This window comes from Natrix helvetica (genome assembly GCF_964273705.1).
Source record: "Natrix helvetica genome assembly, chromosome: 2".
Lineage (NCBI taxonomy): Eukaryota > Metazoa > Chordata > Lepidosauria > Squamata > Natricidae > Natrix > Natrix helvetica.
The window spans coordinates 286,726,565-286,746,550 of record NC_138552.1 but is presented as its reverse complement, the minus strand read 5'-3'; the positions used below and the strand labels follow the sequence as shown (position 1 = coordinate 286,746,550).

The 19,986-nt window shown below is 46.5% G+C and overlaps 1 protein-coding gene across 1 annotated transcript in view; it reads left to right on the top strand.

Annotated features, from left to right (window-relative positions):
* The first annotated feature begins 1,934 nt into the window (after positions 1 to 1,934).
* The window catches only part of LOC309385699 (galectin-9-like), a 37,506-nt gene continuing 19,454 nt past the window's right edge, over positions 1,935 to 19,986 (top strand). Inside the window, exons 1-3 of the mRNA XM_081940396.1 lie at positions 1,935 to 2,104; positions 17,263 to 17,351; positions 18,734 to 18,941. Of these exons, the coding sequence (XP_081796522.1) occupies positions 2,075 to 2,104; positions 17,263 to 17,351; positions 18,734 to 18,941 (327 nt within the window). The 5' untranslated portion in view covers positions 1,935 to 2,074. The remainder of the gene's footprint in view (positions 2,105 to 17,262; positions 17,352 to 18,733; positions 18,942 to 19,986) is intronic.

Here is a 19,986-nt window from a genome sequence, read left to right as displayed (position 1 = left end):
CCAGGAATAGGGAACTAATAAAGGAGGAAATTCGAATTTTAAAAAGTCGACAAGTTTTACATAGCTAAGGTTGAGAAACACTAGAGACTTGTGACGAATATAAGGCAAAGGGTAGCCATGTCCGGAAGGTCAGCATGGGTAGTTTGCAAAGTTATCGCAATAGCAGCCTGAAATTATATGGACAAGCACAACTGGGACCAGAATTTTTATTGCTAATCAAGGCAATTGTCTATGGAAAATCTCAATCGTCCAGGGTTACCCCAAAAGAGCTTTTCCAAGAGGCAACTGGACTTTCTCGGTTCTTTCCTTGAAGACATTTTGCTTCTCATCTGTTGGAAGAAATGTCCATCTGGGTTCAGTTCCAAGTAAGGAAAAAGACACTGGAAACATGGAGACTGCTTGGAAAGATGGTTTAATGGTGGACAGTCCTGGGCAAAAAGGACTGAGATGCTGAGAGTGCCTGGGTTTTATGCCCTCCCTGGGCTTTTGAATTTGAGCTTGTGTTCTGATTGGTTGTCAGATTCCCGTGGGGCAATGCAGGGGTAACTTTGTAGGTTGTCGGTGTCCCAGGCTTGGTTGAGCCTTGCTGGGTGATGATATAATGAAGGGGCTTTGGGCAATTCCTTCCCGAAGAAGGTAGATCTTTGTTATATAGAATAGATTGGCTCAGGACTTAATGGCCCATTGAGAAAGGTGGGGGGGATGAGTTTCTGCCTCCTTTCTGCCCTTTTAATATTTCCTAAAATATTTCATCTTTCTAGGACAGGGGTGGGTGCTGACTTCCTACACATCCAAGAAGCTTCTTCAAGTTGTTCCACTGATTAATTTTTCTAACTGTCAGGAAATTTCTCCTTAGTTCTGGGTTGCTTCTCATCTTGATTAGTTTCTAGCCATCGCTTCTTGCCCTGCCCTCAGGTGCTTCGGAGAACAGATTGACTCCCTCTTCTTCTGACATATTACAATACAATAGTAGAGTTGGAAGGGACCTTGGAGGTCTTCTAGTCCAACCCCCTGCCTAGGCAGGAAACCCTATACTGTTTCAGACAAATGGCTATCCAACATCTTCTTAAAGACTTCCAGTGTTGGGGCATTCACAACTTCTGGAGGCAACTTCTGTTCCACTGATTAATTGTTCTAACTGTCAGGAAATTTCTCCTCAGTTCTAAGTTGCTTCTCTCCTTGATTAGTTTCCACCCATTACTTCTTGTTCTACCCTCAGGTGCTTTGGAGAATAGTTTGACTCCCTCTTCTTTGTGGCAACCCCTGAGATATTGGAACACTGCTATCATGTCTCCCCTAGTCCTTCTTTCTCTTAAGCTAAACATACCCAGTTCTTTGTGGCAGCCCCTGAGATTTTGGAACACGGCTAAAGAAAAAATAAATAAGCCTGTCCCAGACATGGTGGCTTCATAGCAATCTTCCCAGGCTAAGGATGATGGAGATTGTAGTCCCCCTCTTTTGATCATAACCGGAAAAGTTGTGGCTTGCGAGATTTCTCCCCCCTCCCTCCCCCCACTACCAAATAGGCTGAATTTGGAAAGCAATTGGCTGCTGGTTCATCCCTGTGGTGTGAATCCCACCCCCACCCCCCTCAGTATTTCAGATGTGCTCTCATGACCCCGATCATGGGTATTATTACCCCATTGGCAGATTGCAATTCTTCCTTAAGTTGACTCATAACAACTCCGCGACTAGCAATAGGGAAAAAACAGAGAGCGGGTGAGAAATCGAGGAGTCGTGGGAATGGGGGGTGGGGGCAGGTAGATCGCGTGACAAGCAGCATCCCTCCGGCACAGTCAAGCCACTTTCGGCCACTTGGGGATTTTAGAGAGCAGCACTGACCACCCCCTCCCCTCTCGATTTATCTCCACCCCCCCAACCCCCGATTTCCAGGCAGGCTCCGCCCCTTCCCTTTACCCCCCTTTGCGACTCCGCTCCGCTCCATTCAAGCGCGGCGCCGCATCTGCGAGGATCTCGTTTCCTTCGGGTGGGAAGAAAAACGTCCTATCGCCCAACTTGGCAAACTTGCCAGAATTTCCTTTCCTTTCTCGGATTCCCTTGCCAGCTGCCGAAAATGGCCTTGCAGTCGCCTTATTTCAAACCGGTAAGTTGGGTTGGCTTAAGAAGGGACGGAAAGGGGATTCCCAGCCACCCACCCGCCTGCCTCACTTTATGACGCCAGGCATCCTATAACTCAGGATCTTGTGGCGGGCTGTTCCCCTGGTGCGCTTCCAAGATAGGCATAACCGTGATTTAGCCAAGGCCAGGTTACGTGGCGTTTTAGGACAAGGTTCACCCCGTTATTTTAACAGAATATCAGAGTTGGAAGGTACCTTGGAGGTCTTCTGATCCAACCCCCTGCACAAGCAGGAGTTTATTATTTTTACGTAATATTTAATTTGATTTTATTTAACTCGACTTTATTAAGTTTCAAAGAGAGATGAAATACAAAATAACAAAAAGGGAAACATTGAGGGAAAGGGGATCAAAAATGGGGAAAAGTTAAAGTGACAAAATAGATTTACTTGCAATTTTCTTCAGCACAGATATATAATCTCTTACTTCTAATCAAAATTAAAGCACAAACGTTAAAAGAAACCCATATTAGACATCAAATTATCTACTAAGACTGTATTACTATTATTCTTCTCTTCCTCCCTAGTACCTATCTCTTTCCACTTATGACTATAACCATGTTGCTTGTATCTTTAAAATATTGTTTTATTTTTTTCCTAGTGTAATTTGATTGCTTATTAGTAAGCTATGACTATCTCTAAGTGTTGTATTTTATAATTCTTGATGAATGTATTCTATTTTATTTTTCTTTATGTACACTGAGAGCATATGCATCAAAGACACATTCCTTGTGTGTCAATCACACTTGGCCAATAAAGAATTCTATTCTATTCTACTCTATTCTATTCTTTCTAAAACAGAATTATATAAGAAAATAATTGTTACTTCGAGTTTACACTTACTGTAGGCGTTTTGTGGGTCTGTGTATCCAGTAGTAAAAATGAAAATACACAGTATTTCTAAAATCATAACAAATCTAATCATCAAATCCAAAAAAATTAAAGCTTCATTTTTATCTTTTCCAAGCAGGAAATCCAAAATAATATTTTAAAACTTACTCTGTTCTATTCTATTCTAAAACAGAGAATTATATAAGAAAATAATTGTTACTTTGAGTTTACACCTACCGTAGGCATTTTGTGTGTCTGTGCATCCAATAGTAAAAATGAAAATACACAGTATTTCTAAAATCATAACAAATCTAATCATCAAATCCAAAAAAATTAAAGCTTCATTTTTATCTTTTCCAAGCAGGAAATCCAAAAGAATAATTTAAAACTTAAGAAACATAGTGAAAACGGTCATCCAAATCATACTGAACTACCAATGTAGTAACAAAAATTAAATTACGATTCTAACATGGTTCTAAAATTGTCCTTCCTCTTTTGAAGGAAGGGAGCTTTCTTGGAGCTATCCAGCACATTATGAAAAGCCTGTTTCTGTAGGGCGACACATGCATTTTAATGACTGCTTAAATAAAAGTCATAATAATTGATTACGTGTGTATACTAAATAAGCCAAACAAAATGAAATCCTGGCATCAGTGGTAAATGTGAGCTGGGTGCTGAGTACCCAAAATGCAAACGTATGAAAGTGTGTGTGTGTGTGTCAGAACTTTGAATTTGCATTGTAAACACCCTTTTGAATGTCTGTCATATAGTCATTTAAAGTGACCAATCAGACTTTGTACAGTACACTGGCTATCTTGTTTGCTTAAGGACGGAGTTGGTCTTATTCAGGGTCGGCAGCCTTAAACGCTCAAAGAGCCATTTGGAGCCGTTTCCCACAGAAAAGAAAACACGGGGGCCACAAAACCCTTCCCGTGCCTAACCCTAGCTCTAAGCGGCCACAATACTAGTATATGTAGTTTAATTAAACATTCTGTTTTCTTCTGAAACTTTTTTTTCTTGGATTTAACCATGGCTGGCCTACCAGGGGTTGAAAAGCTGAATAAATCATGTGCCAGCGGGTGTCGCACATTGGCGGTTGTGATGCATATTTTGAGCAACGGGGAGCCGCAGCAGAGGGACGAAAGAGCCACATGCAGCTCCAGAGCCGCGGTCTAATTGCTGACCCCTGGTCTAATTCCTTCAAGGTGCACAGATCAAGCAAGGATGCTGCTAACCTGAGAGCCGTGTTTCTCAGCTTCTTCTGAACTCCCGAGAAGGTGCCATTTTTCTCCCTTCAAGATGGCATCTTGGTTAAGGCCTCTAACTCCGTCTTCCTCAAGCTCAGCAACATGGAGAGGTGCGGACTTCAACTCCCAGAATTCCTCAGTCAGGGAAATGCTAACTGGGGAATTCTGGGAATTGAAGTCCACAGTCCCTTCCCTGACAGCCATCTTTTTCCTCCTCAGCCATACAACCTACACATTTTTATACCAAACACCTGCATACAGCTGTGTACAGGCAACTGCCTCCAGAAGTTGTGAATGCCCCAACACTGGAAGTCTTTAAGAAGATGTTGGGTAGCCATTTGTCTGAAACGGTATAGGGTTTCCTGCCTAGGCAGGGGGTTGGACTAGAAGACCTCCGAGGTCCCTTCCAACTCTGCTATTGTATTTGTATTAACTCATATCCACAATGTTCGAAAAATTGCTTTATCGAAGCATTTGAAGTACGATCAGAAGGGTGGGTTCTAAAGCATAACTTTATGATTGAACATTTCTATGGTTGTTCTAGTTCTGGGTTTTAGTTTTGTTGTGAGGCACCCAGAGTTGTGTTTTAAGATTGGCGGCCACCAGAAATCAAATCACTGAATAATACTTGCAGAGAGCATCCAAATGCCACAACATCATTTTTCCACAAAGTCACCTCATTCTGACCTTGTGCCACCCATGAACCACATGATGCCTGTGGTTTCTGTTTCAGCTCCTTTCTAGCCCATGGTCTGTTTCATTTCCCTTCCCAATAAGGGGAATTATTTTAAGGGAAGGGAACATAACAGATTAACAGAGTTGGAAGGGACCCTGTAGGTCAGTGGTGGCGAACCTGTGGCACGCGTGTCGAAAATGGCACACAGAGCCATCCCGCTCAGGATGCGCTGCCTCACTGGCTCCTCTTCCACGTTCCTGCACACATGCCAGCTGCTTTCAGGTGTGCGGGAGCGCCAAAACCCATAAGAGCCGGCACTCAAACTTCCGGGTTTACGTTGCGCGCATATGTGATGGCCAGCTATTTGTCGAGTGCATACCTGCACTGGAAACCAGAAGTTTGGCTGCTTGTGCGTGCAGGAATGCTGCTCTTCCAGGTTTTGGCGCGCAGGTCAGCACACAGTGACAAAAAAGTTAGCCATCACTGCTATAGGTCATCTAGTCCAACCCCCACACCCAAGCAGGAGACCCTACACCCGTGATGGCGAACCTATGGCACGCGTGCCACAAGCGGAAGTCACCTCCGGTTTGCTCGGAGGGTGGTTTTAAGCGCTCTGAAGGCTTCAGGGAAGCCTCTGGACAGTCCCTGAAGCCTCCGGAGGGCCTCGGGGGGGTCAGGGGAGGCTCTTTTCGCCCTCCCCAGGCTCCTATAAAGCCCCTGGAGCCTGGGGAGGGCAAAAAAACCATGTAAAAATGGGGGGGGTCGCGCATTGCATTATGGGTGCGGCACGCCCGCACTCGACCCCCCTGCGCTCCCCCCACTTTTGGCACGCGAACCAAAAAAAGTTCGCCATCACTGCCCTACACCATTTCTGACAAATCTCTTCTTGAAAGCTTCCAGTGATGAAGCTCCCACAACCTCTGAAGGCAACTTCTGTTCCACTAGTTGATTGTCCTCACTATTCAGAGGTTTCTCCTCAATTCCAGGTTGCTTCTCTCCTCGATTAGTTTCCATCCATTGTTTCTTGTTTTGCCTTCTGGTGCTTTGGAAAATAAGTTGAACCCCTCCACTTTGTGGAAGCCTCTCAAATACTGGAATACTGCTATCATCTCCTACATGATATACAGTATCATGCTACCGTTTTCTGTAGAATGGCCAAACCCAAATCCTGCAACCGCTCTTCATATGTTTTCATTTCCAGGTCTTTAATCATCTTAGTTGCTCTTCTTTGCACATTGTCCAAAGTCACTACATCTTTTTGGTAACGTGGTGACCAAAACTGGATGCAGTATTCCAGATGTGGCTTTACGACTGAGCTTTCTAAACTTGTGTTTCACAATCACAAGATTTTGATTCTTTGCCTTTGTTTATACAACCAAGGATTGTATTAGCTTTTTGGACTGCTGCCACACACATGGCTTATGTTTAAATTAGTGTCCGCTAGGACTCCGGTTAAACTTGTCCACTAGGACAACTTTAAGATGTATGGACTTCAACTCCCAGAATTCACCAGCCAGCCATGCTTGAAGATGTGTGGATTTCTTGTAAGCTGACCAGAGTACCCTTTAAGGAAGATGGGTGGTATATTATCAATACATGAATAAATTTTGGCTCCCAGAATTCCCCAGCAAAACATGCTTTAATTGTATGGACTTCAGGACCCCAAATTCCCCAGCCTGCACGATTTTGGAAGTTGAAGCCCACATATCTTTTTCTGAGAGTGGCTTTGTCTAGCGGTTAAGGCACCAGTTAGGAACCAGGAGACTCTGAGTTCTAGTCGTTGTGTTGTGCTCTTCCACAGAATTTTTGTAGGGCTCAAAATCTGGTTATCGGGAGCCTGAAGAAAAGTCATTTGATTTAATCTTGTCAGATAAAGAAAGATTAGATAAGAACTAAGAGAAGGGAGGAGCTTCCGGAGGAATGGCGGTCTGCCGCTAGAGCTCCGTAGATCCGCGGGGCTCTTTCCAGGGAATTAGGAGCGCTGCCGGTCCCCTTTTCCACCATGGGGACCGGGTCCCCAGTAAACAGCTACCCTGGTTTCTTTTATGACCCGAATGGGTCCCCCAGGGTAGCTGGGCGATTGGAAATAGCGTGAGGAACGTGAGGAACGAACTGGTAATGCAGCTGATGGGAGGCGTCGCTCTGAGAAGCCGCAGAGAGGCCGTCTGCGTTTGGAGTTGATTGAAGGAGAGGCAGATGGCTTCGAAATGGCGGACGGAGTGTGTGGAGGCGCGCCGATACCGACGATGCCGAATTTGGACCTGAGGTTGGAGGCTGGTGATCTAGGACCATCTGGGACCGTGGATTGAGGCGGCGACGGCTGGAAGCGCCGGACGCTGAATCCCTCGGCTTGCAGCTTGTTGTGAGAGGTAGCTGTGAGAGGTTTGAAAAGGTTTGAAAATCATGTTGGCCGAATTTGAGAGGACTGGAGACCGGCTGGGACCTTTGAGGCCGGCAAAGACTGAATGGGTAGGCTGAGAAGGAAGCTGGAGGCCGGTGGGAGCGGCGTTGGGGCCTGGAATGGTGGTTTGGGGGCCAAAATCGCAGCTGCAGGCCAAGGCGGATTAAATGCCGATGGCCTGGTAGGAGTAGGACTACGATTCAGGAGGCTGTACAGAGACCGGGGGGGGGGAGCTTTGTTGGGGATTGCCAGGAGGCCCTTATCATCAGGCTTAGCAGAGGAGTTATCTGCCTCTGCCTATTGCCATTCTGACTGCACCCCACCTACCCCCCCTGCTGACTGTTTATTAACAACTGCCCCGGATTACCATCTGCGTGAGCCCTGGAGGACTCCTTCCTACCCTATATGATTTACTGCTGATTGACCATCTGCCCCTTGCCTATTGCCAACTACAGTCCAACTACCCCTTGCCATCCACCACTTACCACCCACCAGCCCCACTTCTTGATTGTCATCCAACCAACCTAGCACCATCACCCCCCCCCCCATCTAAGACTAATGACTGGACTATTCTGTTTTGCTGCAACCATGCTTTTCAAATTTTACTGGATTATGACATCTTCAGCACAGACCCTAAGCCCCGACGACGAACTCTTTTAACACTCTATGTATTTAAGGTCAGACCTGATCCTACTGCGGGAGTCCCCCCTCTCGCAGGTGTGGCCCTCCGCCCTTTCGAGGGCCCACCTTGATGACGGATTTATTAATCTCGAGAGGTGGAGGAAGCGGAGATTTAGGGGGTTTTTAGTTAGTTGTTTTTTAAAAATGTGTAGGGGTGGGGGTTCAGGGGTTGTGGGGCGGGTGGGTCAGGTCAGGAGCGATGAGAGAGCCGGGTCTCCAGGTGTGGTCGCGAGCAGAAGGAGCGGAAGGGAGGAGGAGGGGGAGGATATTGTTCCTATACAGGGCTCTTTAATTCCAACGGTCGCAGGGAGGGGCAGATACAAGGACAGATTAAGAACTTACAGTCGGTTGGGAGACCGTGGATGCTGGTTACACCCGGTCGCTTGTACCAACCCCCGCATTCTAGGTGGTCAAGAGTTACAGACCCAGGGCCTGAGGCTGTTGTTATGCAATGCGAGGTCCGTTGTTAACAAGGCCCCCCTCATTCACGATCTAATTTTAGAGGGGGAGCCGGACCTCGCGGGAATAACGGAGACCTGGTTGGGCCACGAGGGAGGTCTTCCCCTCGTGGAAATGTGCCCACCAGGCTACCGAGCATTTCACCAGCCCCGGGCCCAGGGAAGGGGCGGTGGGGTGGCAGCAATTATTCGGGAGGACTTAGAGCCGAGGGAGTCTACTGTGCCACAGACGTCCGGATGTGAATCCCTTGTTGTGAAATGGGGCCCTGGGAGACAGTTGGGCCTGCTGATAGTATACCTGGCTCCTCGCTATATATCAGCGGCCCTGCCTGAACTCCTCGAGCTGATCGCATCGGTGGCGGTTGAGACCCCCAAACTTTTAGTGATGGGGGATTTTAACCTGCCATCGATGGGAGAAGCATCAGAGGGGGTTCGGGAGTTCATGGCTTCCATGACAGCCATGGACCTGACTCAATTGATTCAGGGCCCGACACACGAGGGAGGACACACCCTGGACCTTGTTTTTGTCTCTGGCCAGTGGTTGAGTGATCTGGGAGGAGGGGACTTAACCATCACTCCCCTGTCATGGTCAGATCACTCACTCCTTCGTCTTGACTTCCCTGGTGCTACCTCCCGCTACGGGGAGGCGGAACCGGAAAGCACTAGATGGTTCCGCCCCAGGCGCCTGATGGAACGAGATAGGTTCCAGACGGAGCTTGGGCCACCTCCTGTAACCTTGACCCGCCCCCGGGTAGAGGACCTGGTGGTCGCGTGGAATAATGCGACTACCGGGGCCTTGAACCGGGTGGCGCCTTTGCGGCCTCTCCGGCGGCAACGATCCACCCTGGCCCCTTGGTTTACCGAGGAGCTGAGGGTGATGAAATGCTGCAAGAGACGTCTAGAGAGTCGTTGAAGATCCTCCCGTTCCGAATTTGACCGAACACAGGCACGAGCCCATTTAAGGACGTACCTTGTGGCATTGAGAGTGGCCAAACGCCAATATTGTGCCACTCTCATTGCATCCGCAGAGAACCACCCTGCTGCCCTGTTTCGGGTGTCCCGCTCCCTCTTGTTTCAGAGGCCGCGGGAGGCCCCCCTACAGGGCAGAGCAGAGGAATTTGGGAAATATCTGCAAGATAAAATCGCTCAAATCCGGAAGGATTGGGTCCCTGTCAGTGGTCCAATGGAGACGTCCGTGGCGAGTCTTGAGGAATCGACCTGGGAGGAGTTTGACTTGGTTGCCATCGAGGATTTGGACAGAATGCGTGGACGACTGCGACCCACCACATGTTTATTGGACCCGTGCCCCTCCTGGCTTGTACTGGCATCCTGGGAGGTTACACGAGACTGGCTCCTGGACCTAGTGAACGCTTCGTTGAGCGAGGGGTCTCTCCCGGCCGCCTTGAAAGAGGCGGTGGTGAGACCCTTGCTCAAGAAGCCTTCCCTGGATCCTTTGGAGCTGGCCAATTACCGTCCTGTCTCCAACCTTCCCTTTTTGGCGAAGGTTGTAGAGAGTGTGGTGGCTTACCAATTTCCACGACATCTGGAGGAAAATGATTATCTAGACCCGCGCCAGTCCGGCTTCCGCCCCGGTCACAGCACGGAGACGGCCTTGGTCGCGTTGGTGGATGATCTCTGGAGGGCCAGAGATAGAGGTTGTTCCTCTATCCTGGTCCTATTAGACCTCTCGGCGGCTTTTGATACCATCGACCATGGTATCCTGCTGCGCCGGCTGGAGGGGTTGGGGGTCCGGGGCACCGTTTTGCGGTGGTTCGGCTCCTACCTTTCTGGCCGGACGCAGCGTGTGTTGGCAGGGGAGGAGAGGTCGCCCTACGCCCCCTTACCTGCGGGGTACCACAGGGGTCGGTCCTCTCGCCACTCCTGTTCAACACATATATGAAGCCGCTGGGTGAGATCATCCGTGGTTTCGGGGTGGGATATCATCTGTACGCTGATGATACTCAGCTGTACTTTTTCACTCCGAATCACCCCAACGAGGCCGTCGAAGTGATGTCCCGGTGTGTGGAAGCCGTACGGATCTGGATGGATGACAACCGACTCAAACTCAACCCCTCCAAGACGGAGTGGCTGTGGGTACCGGCTCCCCGGTTCAGCCAATTAATTCCATCATTGGCCATCGGGGGCATTCAACTCGCCCCCATGGAGCGGGCGCGCAATTTGGTCGTCCTCCTGGATGCCCGGCTGTCCATGGATGACCATGTGACAGCCGTGGCAAGGGGGGCGTTCCACCAGGTTCGCCTGGTGCGCCAATTGCACCCCCTACTGGACCTGGATGCCTTACGCACAGTCACTCATGCGCTGGTGACGTCTCGCTTGGACTACTGTAACGCTCTCTACATGGGGCTTCCCTTGAAATGCACCCGGAGGCTACAGTTGGTCCAGAACGCAGCCGCGCGGGTAATTATGGGGAGTACTAGGTACTCCCATGTGACACCGTTCCTGCGCGAGCTGCACTGGCTTCCTGTGGTCTATCGGGTGCGTTTCAAGGTTTTGATAACAATCTTTAGAGCGCTCCATGGCTCAGGACCTAGTTACTTGCGGGATCGTATTCTGTCCCATACATCCCTGCGACCAATCCGCTTGCACAGAGAGGGCCTCCTCCAGGTGCCGTCCACCAGACAGTGTCGAGGGGCGGCGCCTAGGAGTAGAGCCTACTCTGTGGCGGGCCCAGCCCTGTGGAATGACCTCCCTCCGGATATTAGGAATACCTCTGACCTCCGCTCCTTTTGTATAAAGCTCAAGACCCACCTATTCCAAGTAGCTGGCCTGGCTCAACTTTGATCTAACTATATCGCTCCTGACGGGTTTTTTATTTTGGTATTTTAATTGTATTCAATTATTTAGGTTTTTTTTTTAAAACATTGTGATTTTAATTGTTTTTACTCATTAGCCGACCTCCTCTTTGTACATGTCTTGGTATACGTCTTTGTTATATGTATGTCTTGTCTATATATGTATTTCATATGTTTTATTGTACGCCGCCCCGAGTCCTTCGGGAGAGGGTGCGGCTAAGAAATAAATATTTATTTATTTATTATTTATTAACTGTGATTTAATGGATGGGGCTTTGCTTGTTTGCATGGCCCAGCTTCTGGCATGCCATGGACCAGGGGTTGGAGACCAGTGGTGGGATTCAACATTTTTTATTACTGGTTCTGGTGGTGTGGGTTTGGGAGCATGGCTTTGGGCTCATGCAATGGTGGGTTGCAGGCGGTACGCCCTGGTACGGTGCCCGGAGCACCGGATACTGTTCCAGTACGGTGCTCCGGAGGGCCCACCTGCCTGCACTCGCTCCTTACCTGTGCTTTAAGCTTTTGGCGCTTCCGCACAAGTGCATGGCACATATGGCACCTGCGCAATGCTCCGCCGAGCAGCTGGAGCGTAGACAAGTATGACGCAGGTGCGTGCGCACTGCGCGCATCCCTGTGGGTGACACCAGGGCCGTTCCAACCGTACTGGTTGGAACAGAATCTGGAACCCACCACTGGGCTTGTGGCAGGGGAAGAATACTGCAAAATCCCCATTCCTACCCCACCCCATTAACCTGCTAAGCCAACACAGTTCTAGGCTGCATAAACAGAGGGATTAGACTCAAGGTCAAGTGAAGTTTTAATACCACTTTATAAGGCTTTATAAGGCCACACATGGAATACGGCATCCAATTTTGGTTGCCACGATGTAGAAAGATGTGGAGACTCTAGAAAGAGTTCAGAGAAGAGCAACAAAGATGATTAGGGGACTGGAGACTAAAACATATGAAGAACGATTGCAAGAACTGGGTATGTCTAGTTTAATGAAAAGAAGGATTAGGGGAGACATGATAGCAGTGTTCCAATATCTCAGGGGTTGCCACAAAGAAGAGGGAGTCAAGCTATTCTCCAAAGCACCTGAGGGCAGGACAAGAAGCAATGGTTGGAAACTAATCAAGGAGAGAAGCAACTTAGAACTAAGGAGGAATTCCTGACAGTTAGAACAATTAATCAGTGGAACAGCTTGCCTCCAGAAGTTGTGAACACTGGAAGTTTTTAAAAAGATGTTGGATAGCCATTTGTCTGAAATGATATAGTTTCTCCTGCCTAAGCAGCGGGTTGGACTAAAAGACCTCCATGGTCCCTTCCAACTCTGTTATTCTATTGCTGTGATGGATCTAATTCTCATTCTCCCTTCCATGCTGCTGGATCATTGCTGGCGAGATTTGTCAGTAGGCATTCCTGGAAAGAGAGAGTGGATTCCCAGATTTTTTTTCTGTAAAGCAGCAGCTGCAGGCCTGGAGGAATGATACTTAGGAAGGAGGGAGGGGAGGAAAGGATGGAGCTGCTCCATTGTGCTGGAGCAGAAATCAACTGTGTCCCAAGCACAGGGAAGTTAGACACGCAGGAAAGGGTCGCCCTGCCCAGTACCTCCAGGCAGGGTAAAAATAAGTCCTTGCTTTGCTTCATTAGAGTGTAGGGAGAGGGGTGGGGATTGCAAGTTGATTTTTAAAAAATTGGTCATACTTGACATCGCTGAAGTATCACCCGATGATTTGGCCCATTAAGCAGAACTCAGAATAAGAGAATTGGAAGGGGCTTTGGAGGTCTTCTAGCCCAACCCCCCCCCCCCCTGCTCGAGCAGGGGACCCTCTACCATTCCAGACAGATGGCTGTCCAATCTCTTCTTAAAAAACCTCTGGTGTTGGAGCACCACAACTTCCGAAGGCAAATGGGTCCACTGATTAATTGTTTTCGCTGTCAGGAAATTCCTCCTTAGTTCTAAGTTGCTTCTCTTTTTGGTAAGTTTTCCAACGTCTTTGACAAGATACTTCTCGTCCTCCCCTTTGGTGCTTTGGAGAATAGTTTGATTCGCTCTTCTTTGTGGCAGCCCCTGAGATATTAGAACACGGCTATCATATCACCCCTAGTCCTAAACCAGACATACCCAATTCCTGGAACTATTCTTCATATGTCTCAGCCTCCAGTCCCCTAATCATCTTTGTTGTTCTTCTCTCTAGAGACTCAACTCTTTTTTATATTGTTATAAATATTATTATATCATACCCAAACTGGTGTAATATTCCAAGTGTGGATTTACCAAACCAGTTATGAAACAGTGGTAACACTTCATGTGACCTTGATTCAAGCCTTCTGTTGTTGCAGTCTAGGACTGCATTGATATTTTGGAAGCTGCAGAACACTGCTGGCTCTATTTGTCCTAGTGGACAAACCACTAGGACCCCAAGACCCCTCTCACAGTTACTACTGCTGAGCCAGGTACCTCTATTCCAGTGGTTCTCAACCTTCCCAATGCTGCGACCCTTTAATACAGTTCCTCATGTTGTGGTGACCCCCAACCATAAAATTGGTGTCTCCGTTTCTAAGACCATCGAAAATATGTGTTTTCCGATGGTCTTAGGCGACCCCTGTGAAAGGGTTGTTCGACCCCCAAAGGGTCCCGACCCACAGGTTGAGAACCACTGCTCTATTCTATTCCATTTTACTTCATTTTACTCTGCTTCACTCCACTATTCTATTCCATTCCATTCCACTTCACTCCACTCTATTTCTATTTCTATTCCTATTCCATTCCATTCCATTTCTATTATTATTTCTATTTTATTCTATACCTGTGCATTTGGTTTTTCTTGTTTAAGTGCAAAAACCTTATTTTCTCACCACTGAATTGCATTTTGTTGAATAGGGCCCAGTGTTCAAGTTTTGTCAAGATCTTTCTGGATTTTGAATCTATCTTGAGGCTATTTCCCCCATATTTGATGAGTTTCCCTTTTATGCCCTCATCTAACTCACTTATGGAGATGTTGAAGTGTACTATTAGGCCTAAGAAAGAATCCTGGGAGGCTGTTTGTTTGTTTTATCTGTTTATCTGTGCAGTTTGCTGATCTTGTTTTGTTTGTTTTATCTGTTTATCCAGATTGCCTGAGATTTATGTATTTATATATAAAATTTATTAGCTGTCTATTTTACCAGAGGATAATTCTGGGTGGCTTAAAATCATAAAAGATAAACACGTACACCCAAAGATATATACTAAAAACATAAATAAAGTAAATAAATTAAGATGCTAGTGAAATTAAAATCTGTATATTGCTGTGTGTCTCAACGTTGGGCACTTTAAGGTATAGACTTCAACTCCCAGAATCCTTCAGGCAGAACTCTGAGGAATTCTAGGAGATGAAGTCCGCACTTCTTAAAGTGCCCAAGGTTGACAAATACCAGTTTAACAGTTGTCAAGAACTCTTGGTTAGGCAAACTATTACTGGTGGTGGACCTGGGGAATGCTGGGAATTGAAGTCCATACATCTTGAAAGTTCTGAGATTGAGAAAGTCCTGCACGCTTTACGGTTTATGACATTTTTTTGGATAGCCCATTGATTTTATGATATTTTATACTAACTGCTATGCACATATTGTTACATTTAAATAAACACTGGTGGTTTTTAAGTGAAAAGCATAAGCTTTTTGCAATTTAGTGCTGTTTGGATGTGGATCGTGAATTTTTTTGCGTGCTTACAATGCATGCTTAATGTTTTGTTAACATTTTTATTGTTTGTGGCCCTGAAAAGGACCGTTTAGGTAACCAAACATGGTTACTAATATGAAATTGGCTAGCCCTTATTGCTTATCTCTAGGCGGCATCGCCTTTGCACGTGATCTTTGGTGACAATGTGATGCCAGGCTGCAATAATGGATTCAATCAGCTCCTGCTTGGTTTTCGGATGCTTCTTGCTTATTTTGTAACCAATCTTGGCCCACAAATTCTCAATTGGGTTCAATCTTGGCCCACAAATTCTCAATTGGGTTCAAATCCGGGCTCTGAGCTGGCCAACCCAGGAGTTGCACACCATGCTTCTTCATCCACTGCTGGACGGACTTGGCTCGATGACAAGGAGCATTGTCATCCTGGAAGTAAAAGTCCTTCTCTACAAGTTGCTGAGCTGAAGGAAGCATGGTCTTCTCCAGGACTTCAACACACTGCTTGGAATTCATGATTCCCTGCACAATTTGTATCCGACCAATACCAGAAGCAGCGATACGGCCCCAGATCATCACGTGCAATGGATGCTTCACAGATAGATTCAGGCAGTACGGCCTAAATTCTTCAGCTGGAAATCTTCTGACATACTTATTACACTGATTCCCAGTCAAGTAGAAATTGCTCTCGTCACTGAAGATGACCTTGGCCCGCTGTGTGTTGGTCCACTTGGCATACTTCTTGGCCCACACATGTCGACGAGATGGGTGAGCGTCTGTGAGCAAAGGTTTACTTTGAGCCCTGCAGCCTTTAAGCCCTCTGGCAAGCAGTCTGTGAGGAACTGGGCTTGTGCACACTTTTACATCACATGCTTCACCCCAAATTCTTGTAATCTGAGGTGAGGTGAGCTTCCTGTCAGCCACCAAAACGCGTTGCAGAGCCCAATCCTGCCGTTTTGTCAACTTTCTTGGTCTTCCAGAGCAGAGGCTGTCATCAACTGAACCAATACAATACAATACAATAGTAGAGTTGGAAGGGACCTTGGAGGTCTTCTAGTCCAACCCCCTGCCTAGGCACGAAACCCTATACTGTTTCAGACAAATGGCTATCCAACATCTTCTTAAAGACTTCCAGTGTTGGGGCATTCACAACTTCTGGAGGCAAGCTGTTCCACTGATTAATTGTTCTCACTGTCAGGAAATTTCTCTTCAGTTGTAAGTTGCTTCTCTCCTTGATTAGTTTCCACCCATTGCTTCTTGTTCTGCCCTCAGGTGCTTTGGAGAATAGTTTGACTCCTTCTTCCAGTTATTTGGTATTTGTCAACCACTCTGCTCACTATGGTGCGATGGCATTTCACTCTCTTAACTATTTCTGTTCATGCCATTGCTCAGTACTGGTGAAAGAAAAGGCCTTCATCCTTGCCCGCAGCCAGAGCTAAATTAATAATAATAATAATAATAATTTAATTTGTTAGCCACTCCCTCTCCACAAGGGACTCGGGGCGGCGTACAATAAAAACATACATAAATACATATAAGCATACACATACACACATACACATACATATACATACACGTACACGGACACAGAGGAGGTAACAATTACATATATCACAATAATAATAATAAAATTAACCATTAAAAATACCCCATAATAAAATTACAAATTTAAAAGGACTGTCAGGAGGAAAGGATAAACTACGGTTGAGCCAGGCCAGATAATTGAAAAAGGTGGGTCTTGAGCTTTACACGGAAGGAGCGGAGATCGGAAGTAATCCTGATGTCAAGGGGGAGGTCATTCCACAGGGCTGGGCCCATCACAGAGAAGGCCCTGCTCCTGGGTGTCGCCCCCCGACGCTGTTTAGCGGACGGCACCCGGAGAAGTCCCTCTCTGTGTGAGCGGATTGGTCGTAGGGATGTATGGGGCAGGATGCGATCCCGCAGGTAACTAGGTCAAATTAAATTTCTTTTGATCCTAACATTCTCAAAAATTCAAATTGTGTTTGTTTTAGCACATAAACTCGCTCAAAACCTTAAAAAGACTTTGGTTATATTAATAAAAATTATGCATCTCAATCTGATTATAGAAATGTTCATCAAAGTACTAATTTTGCATGGTTTCTATGAGTGAAAGCTTGATTAAACATGTAAATACAGCTTAAAACTGAAAGCGTGCAGGACTTTTTCACACAGCTGTATTTTAAAGCCTTTCAGTGGAGGATAGAGGCAGACATGTTGTTATATTTCCCAGGCATTTATTCATGAACCAGTTGAATTAATGTCTTTGAGATACAGCAGATTCTCCATTTAATGGCTATTTGTTTTTTCTTTTAACTTCTGGTCAGAGTATTCCTTTTAGTGGTCCAATTTACGGTGGCCTGAAAGATGGGATGACCGTAATAGTCACCGGAAGTGTTTTGAAGTCCTGCAAAAGGTGAGTCATTCGAATGGGGTGGGGGGGAAGGAGCGTATGGGAAGTTCCACCAAAAAATCCAAATCTTTTCAAAATATCTAGGAACATAGAACTAGTGAAGCGACAACCAGAAGGAAGTTCCGTCTCTGAAGAAGGTTGACATTGTATTGTAAAATCATTATCAACCACCTGGGCATTGATGGGAGTGAGTTCTGAAACAAAATGATGCTTTTCTGACAGATTTGAAGTTTTGCAAATAAGTACAAAGAAATTGCTGGTCAGTTTGAATCTTCTGTCCTGACCTAGCCTTCCCCAAAAAGCACGAAGTAGATTCCTGATCCTGACAAAACCCCTTTTATTAAACGAATATGAATTCTTCTCATTCACATTCAGCAAAGGCCAGATAAACAGTCTTTCAAAGGTAAATTTATGACCACAGACCTTATCTATCTTGGAAAACTGCCATGTAAATATTTTCCAAACGCAGGGCTGTGCAAGGAAAGACTTGGCACAGAGTCTCTGAGATTCACGGACAGATCTTCACACTCCTGAAACGAATGAACGAATTGTTTTCTACAAAAGCCCCCTCCCCTTTTGCTTCTCTTTTATTTCCTATGGGAGGGGCCATTCACTGTTCACCTGTGGCTCTACTCCCAAGTCGACCCTGATTTCTTAGCTGTTCTTCTGGCAGTTCTGTGCATGTGCACACTGGGAACAGGCTCCAGCTGTTCCTCTGCCTCACTGCTGTCTAGCTCCGAAGGCAGCTGAGAACTGCCAGATGGCCTTGGCCCCATCTCTGCCTCCGAGGCAGAGCCCTCGTCCGAGTCTTCCCCAGCCTCCAGGACTGGCCCATGCTCCTCCTCAACCTCCTCACTGTCCAACTCTTCTGCCAGCTCCGCTGGCCACTGGTGGGTCACAACACCTTCACTCATGTTGCTTTATGATACAAACACATTTTAAACAGACCCGTTCCCAACACATTTATATTGTAAAACAGGGTTGGGGAACCATGACCCTGTGATGTCTCCCTTGGACAACTCCTCTGACTCCTCTTCCTCGGAGGCTGGCTGGAGGGAGGATGAGCCCATTCCTGATACATCAGAAACTGGGTTAATTAATGACTCTGAACTGCCAGCTGAAAAAGATTTATGGGGGGCTTCGGCTGGGGACAGTTTGCAGGTCAGTAAAAAGGAGGAAGAGCTGCCTTCCATGGAGGATCAGAGAATATGCAGGCCAGGGAAAAGACAAGGTTTGTAAGTAGTTTGCCAGGTCCATCTTTCTTCGATTTACTTTAATACCGTATGATCCTCATCCAGATGGGCGAGGGGTTGGACTAGATGACCTACAAGGTCCCTTCCAACTCCTGTTAAACTGTAAATTTCTCTTTCTTGCTCTCTCTGCAGATTCCAGGTTGACTTTCAGTGTGGCAAATCCCAAATGCCCAGATCAGATATCGCTTTCCATTTCAATGTCCGTTTTGATGAGAATTGTATTGTATGCAATTCACACGAAAATGGAGTCTGGAAGCAAGAAGAGAGGAAATACGATATGGTTTTCCACAAAGAGCATCCATTTGAGATCCGGTTTCTTGTGAACATCTCCTCCTACGTGGTACGAAGACAATAAGTCCTCTTCGTGGGTTATAATCACCATCTTTTTAAAAAAAAATACTCTTGGTTCGGTTATTGATTTTTACCTTGTGGCAATGGAAAAGCATTTTTCAAAATGTGCGAAACACAAAATGTCTCAAAATATTCCTCGCTGAGGGCAAAACTGCTATCTCAAATGCAAAATGGGCCCCATCAAGGCACACATAAACCGATGGAGTTTGAGCACACTTCTTTTTGATCTTGTCTTTATTTTTATTTATCGGTTTAGAAACCGTCTCCTTCACAGAGCAAAACCTCAAGTCTCTTACCCACTTTGGGTGCGCTATACAGTCTCCCAATGGAACCTGCCCATTATGGCCGTCGGTTGTGACCGTCATAATATAGATCATCAGACCTGTTTTTCCTGCATTTTCTGCAGGGTTCATTAAGACAGCCCGTTCTTCATTATGGGCCATTTTTGCCGAAAATTGGGAGTAAATGCTGATTTCCTATAAAAACATTGCAAAGCACAGTCGTATGACAGTGGGAAACTGCAAATGGCTGTGATGCAGACTGATTGCCATGTTCCCAAAACACAATTGGGAGACAGAGGTTGTAACTTTGCAACAAGGTTGTAAGTACTTTTTGGATGATCCGTCACTAGGCCATTCGTTGTAAGTCAAGCACCACCAGCGCTATAGGCTTGCTCGGGGTATGCGGTTAACTCCACGCTTAGGAATCTCATTCAGATCAAGTTTATTATCAGGCATTCTTAATAACAAAACTTACAGTACAGTCTGACTCTCCATAATGTGTCCCATCACGTGGTGTAAAAAGATGATGAATTGGCTCCCATGTTGAGAGGAGGCACACACGTTGCTTCTCTGGTTCACAATGGCATTTAAAAACACCCCAGTGGCCAATCAGACACAAAGATATGATCACATGTCATGGAACTGCATTTCCCATAAGGCAGCCTCTGCCTACATTTCCCAGGAGGTAATTTCTTAAAGGAGACAGCTCTTAATTCCTACACTATCTATATACTGCTGGGGCAGCACAACCAG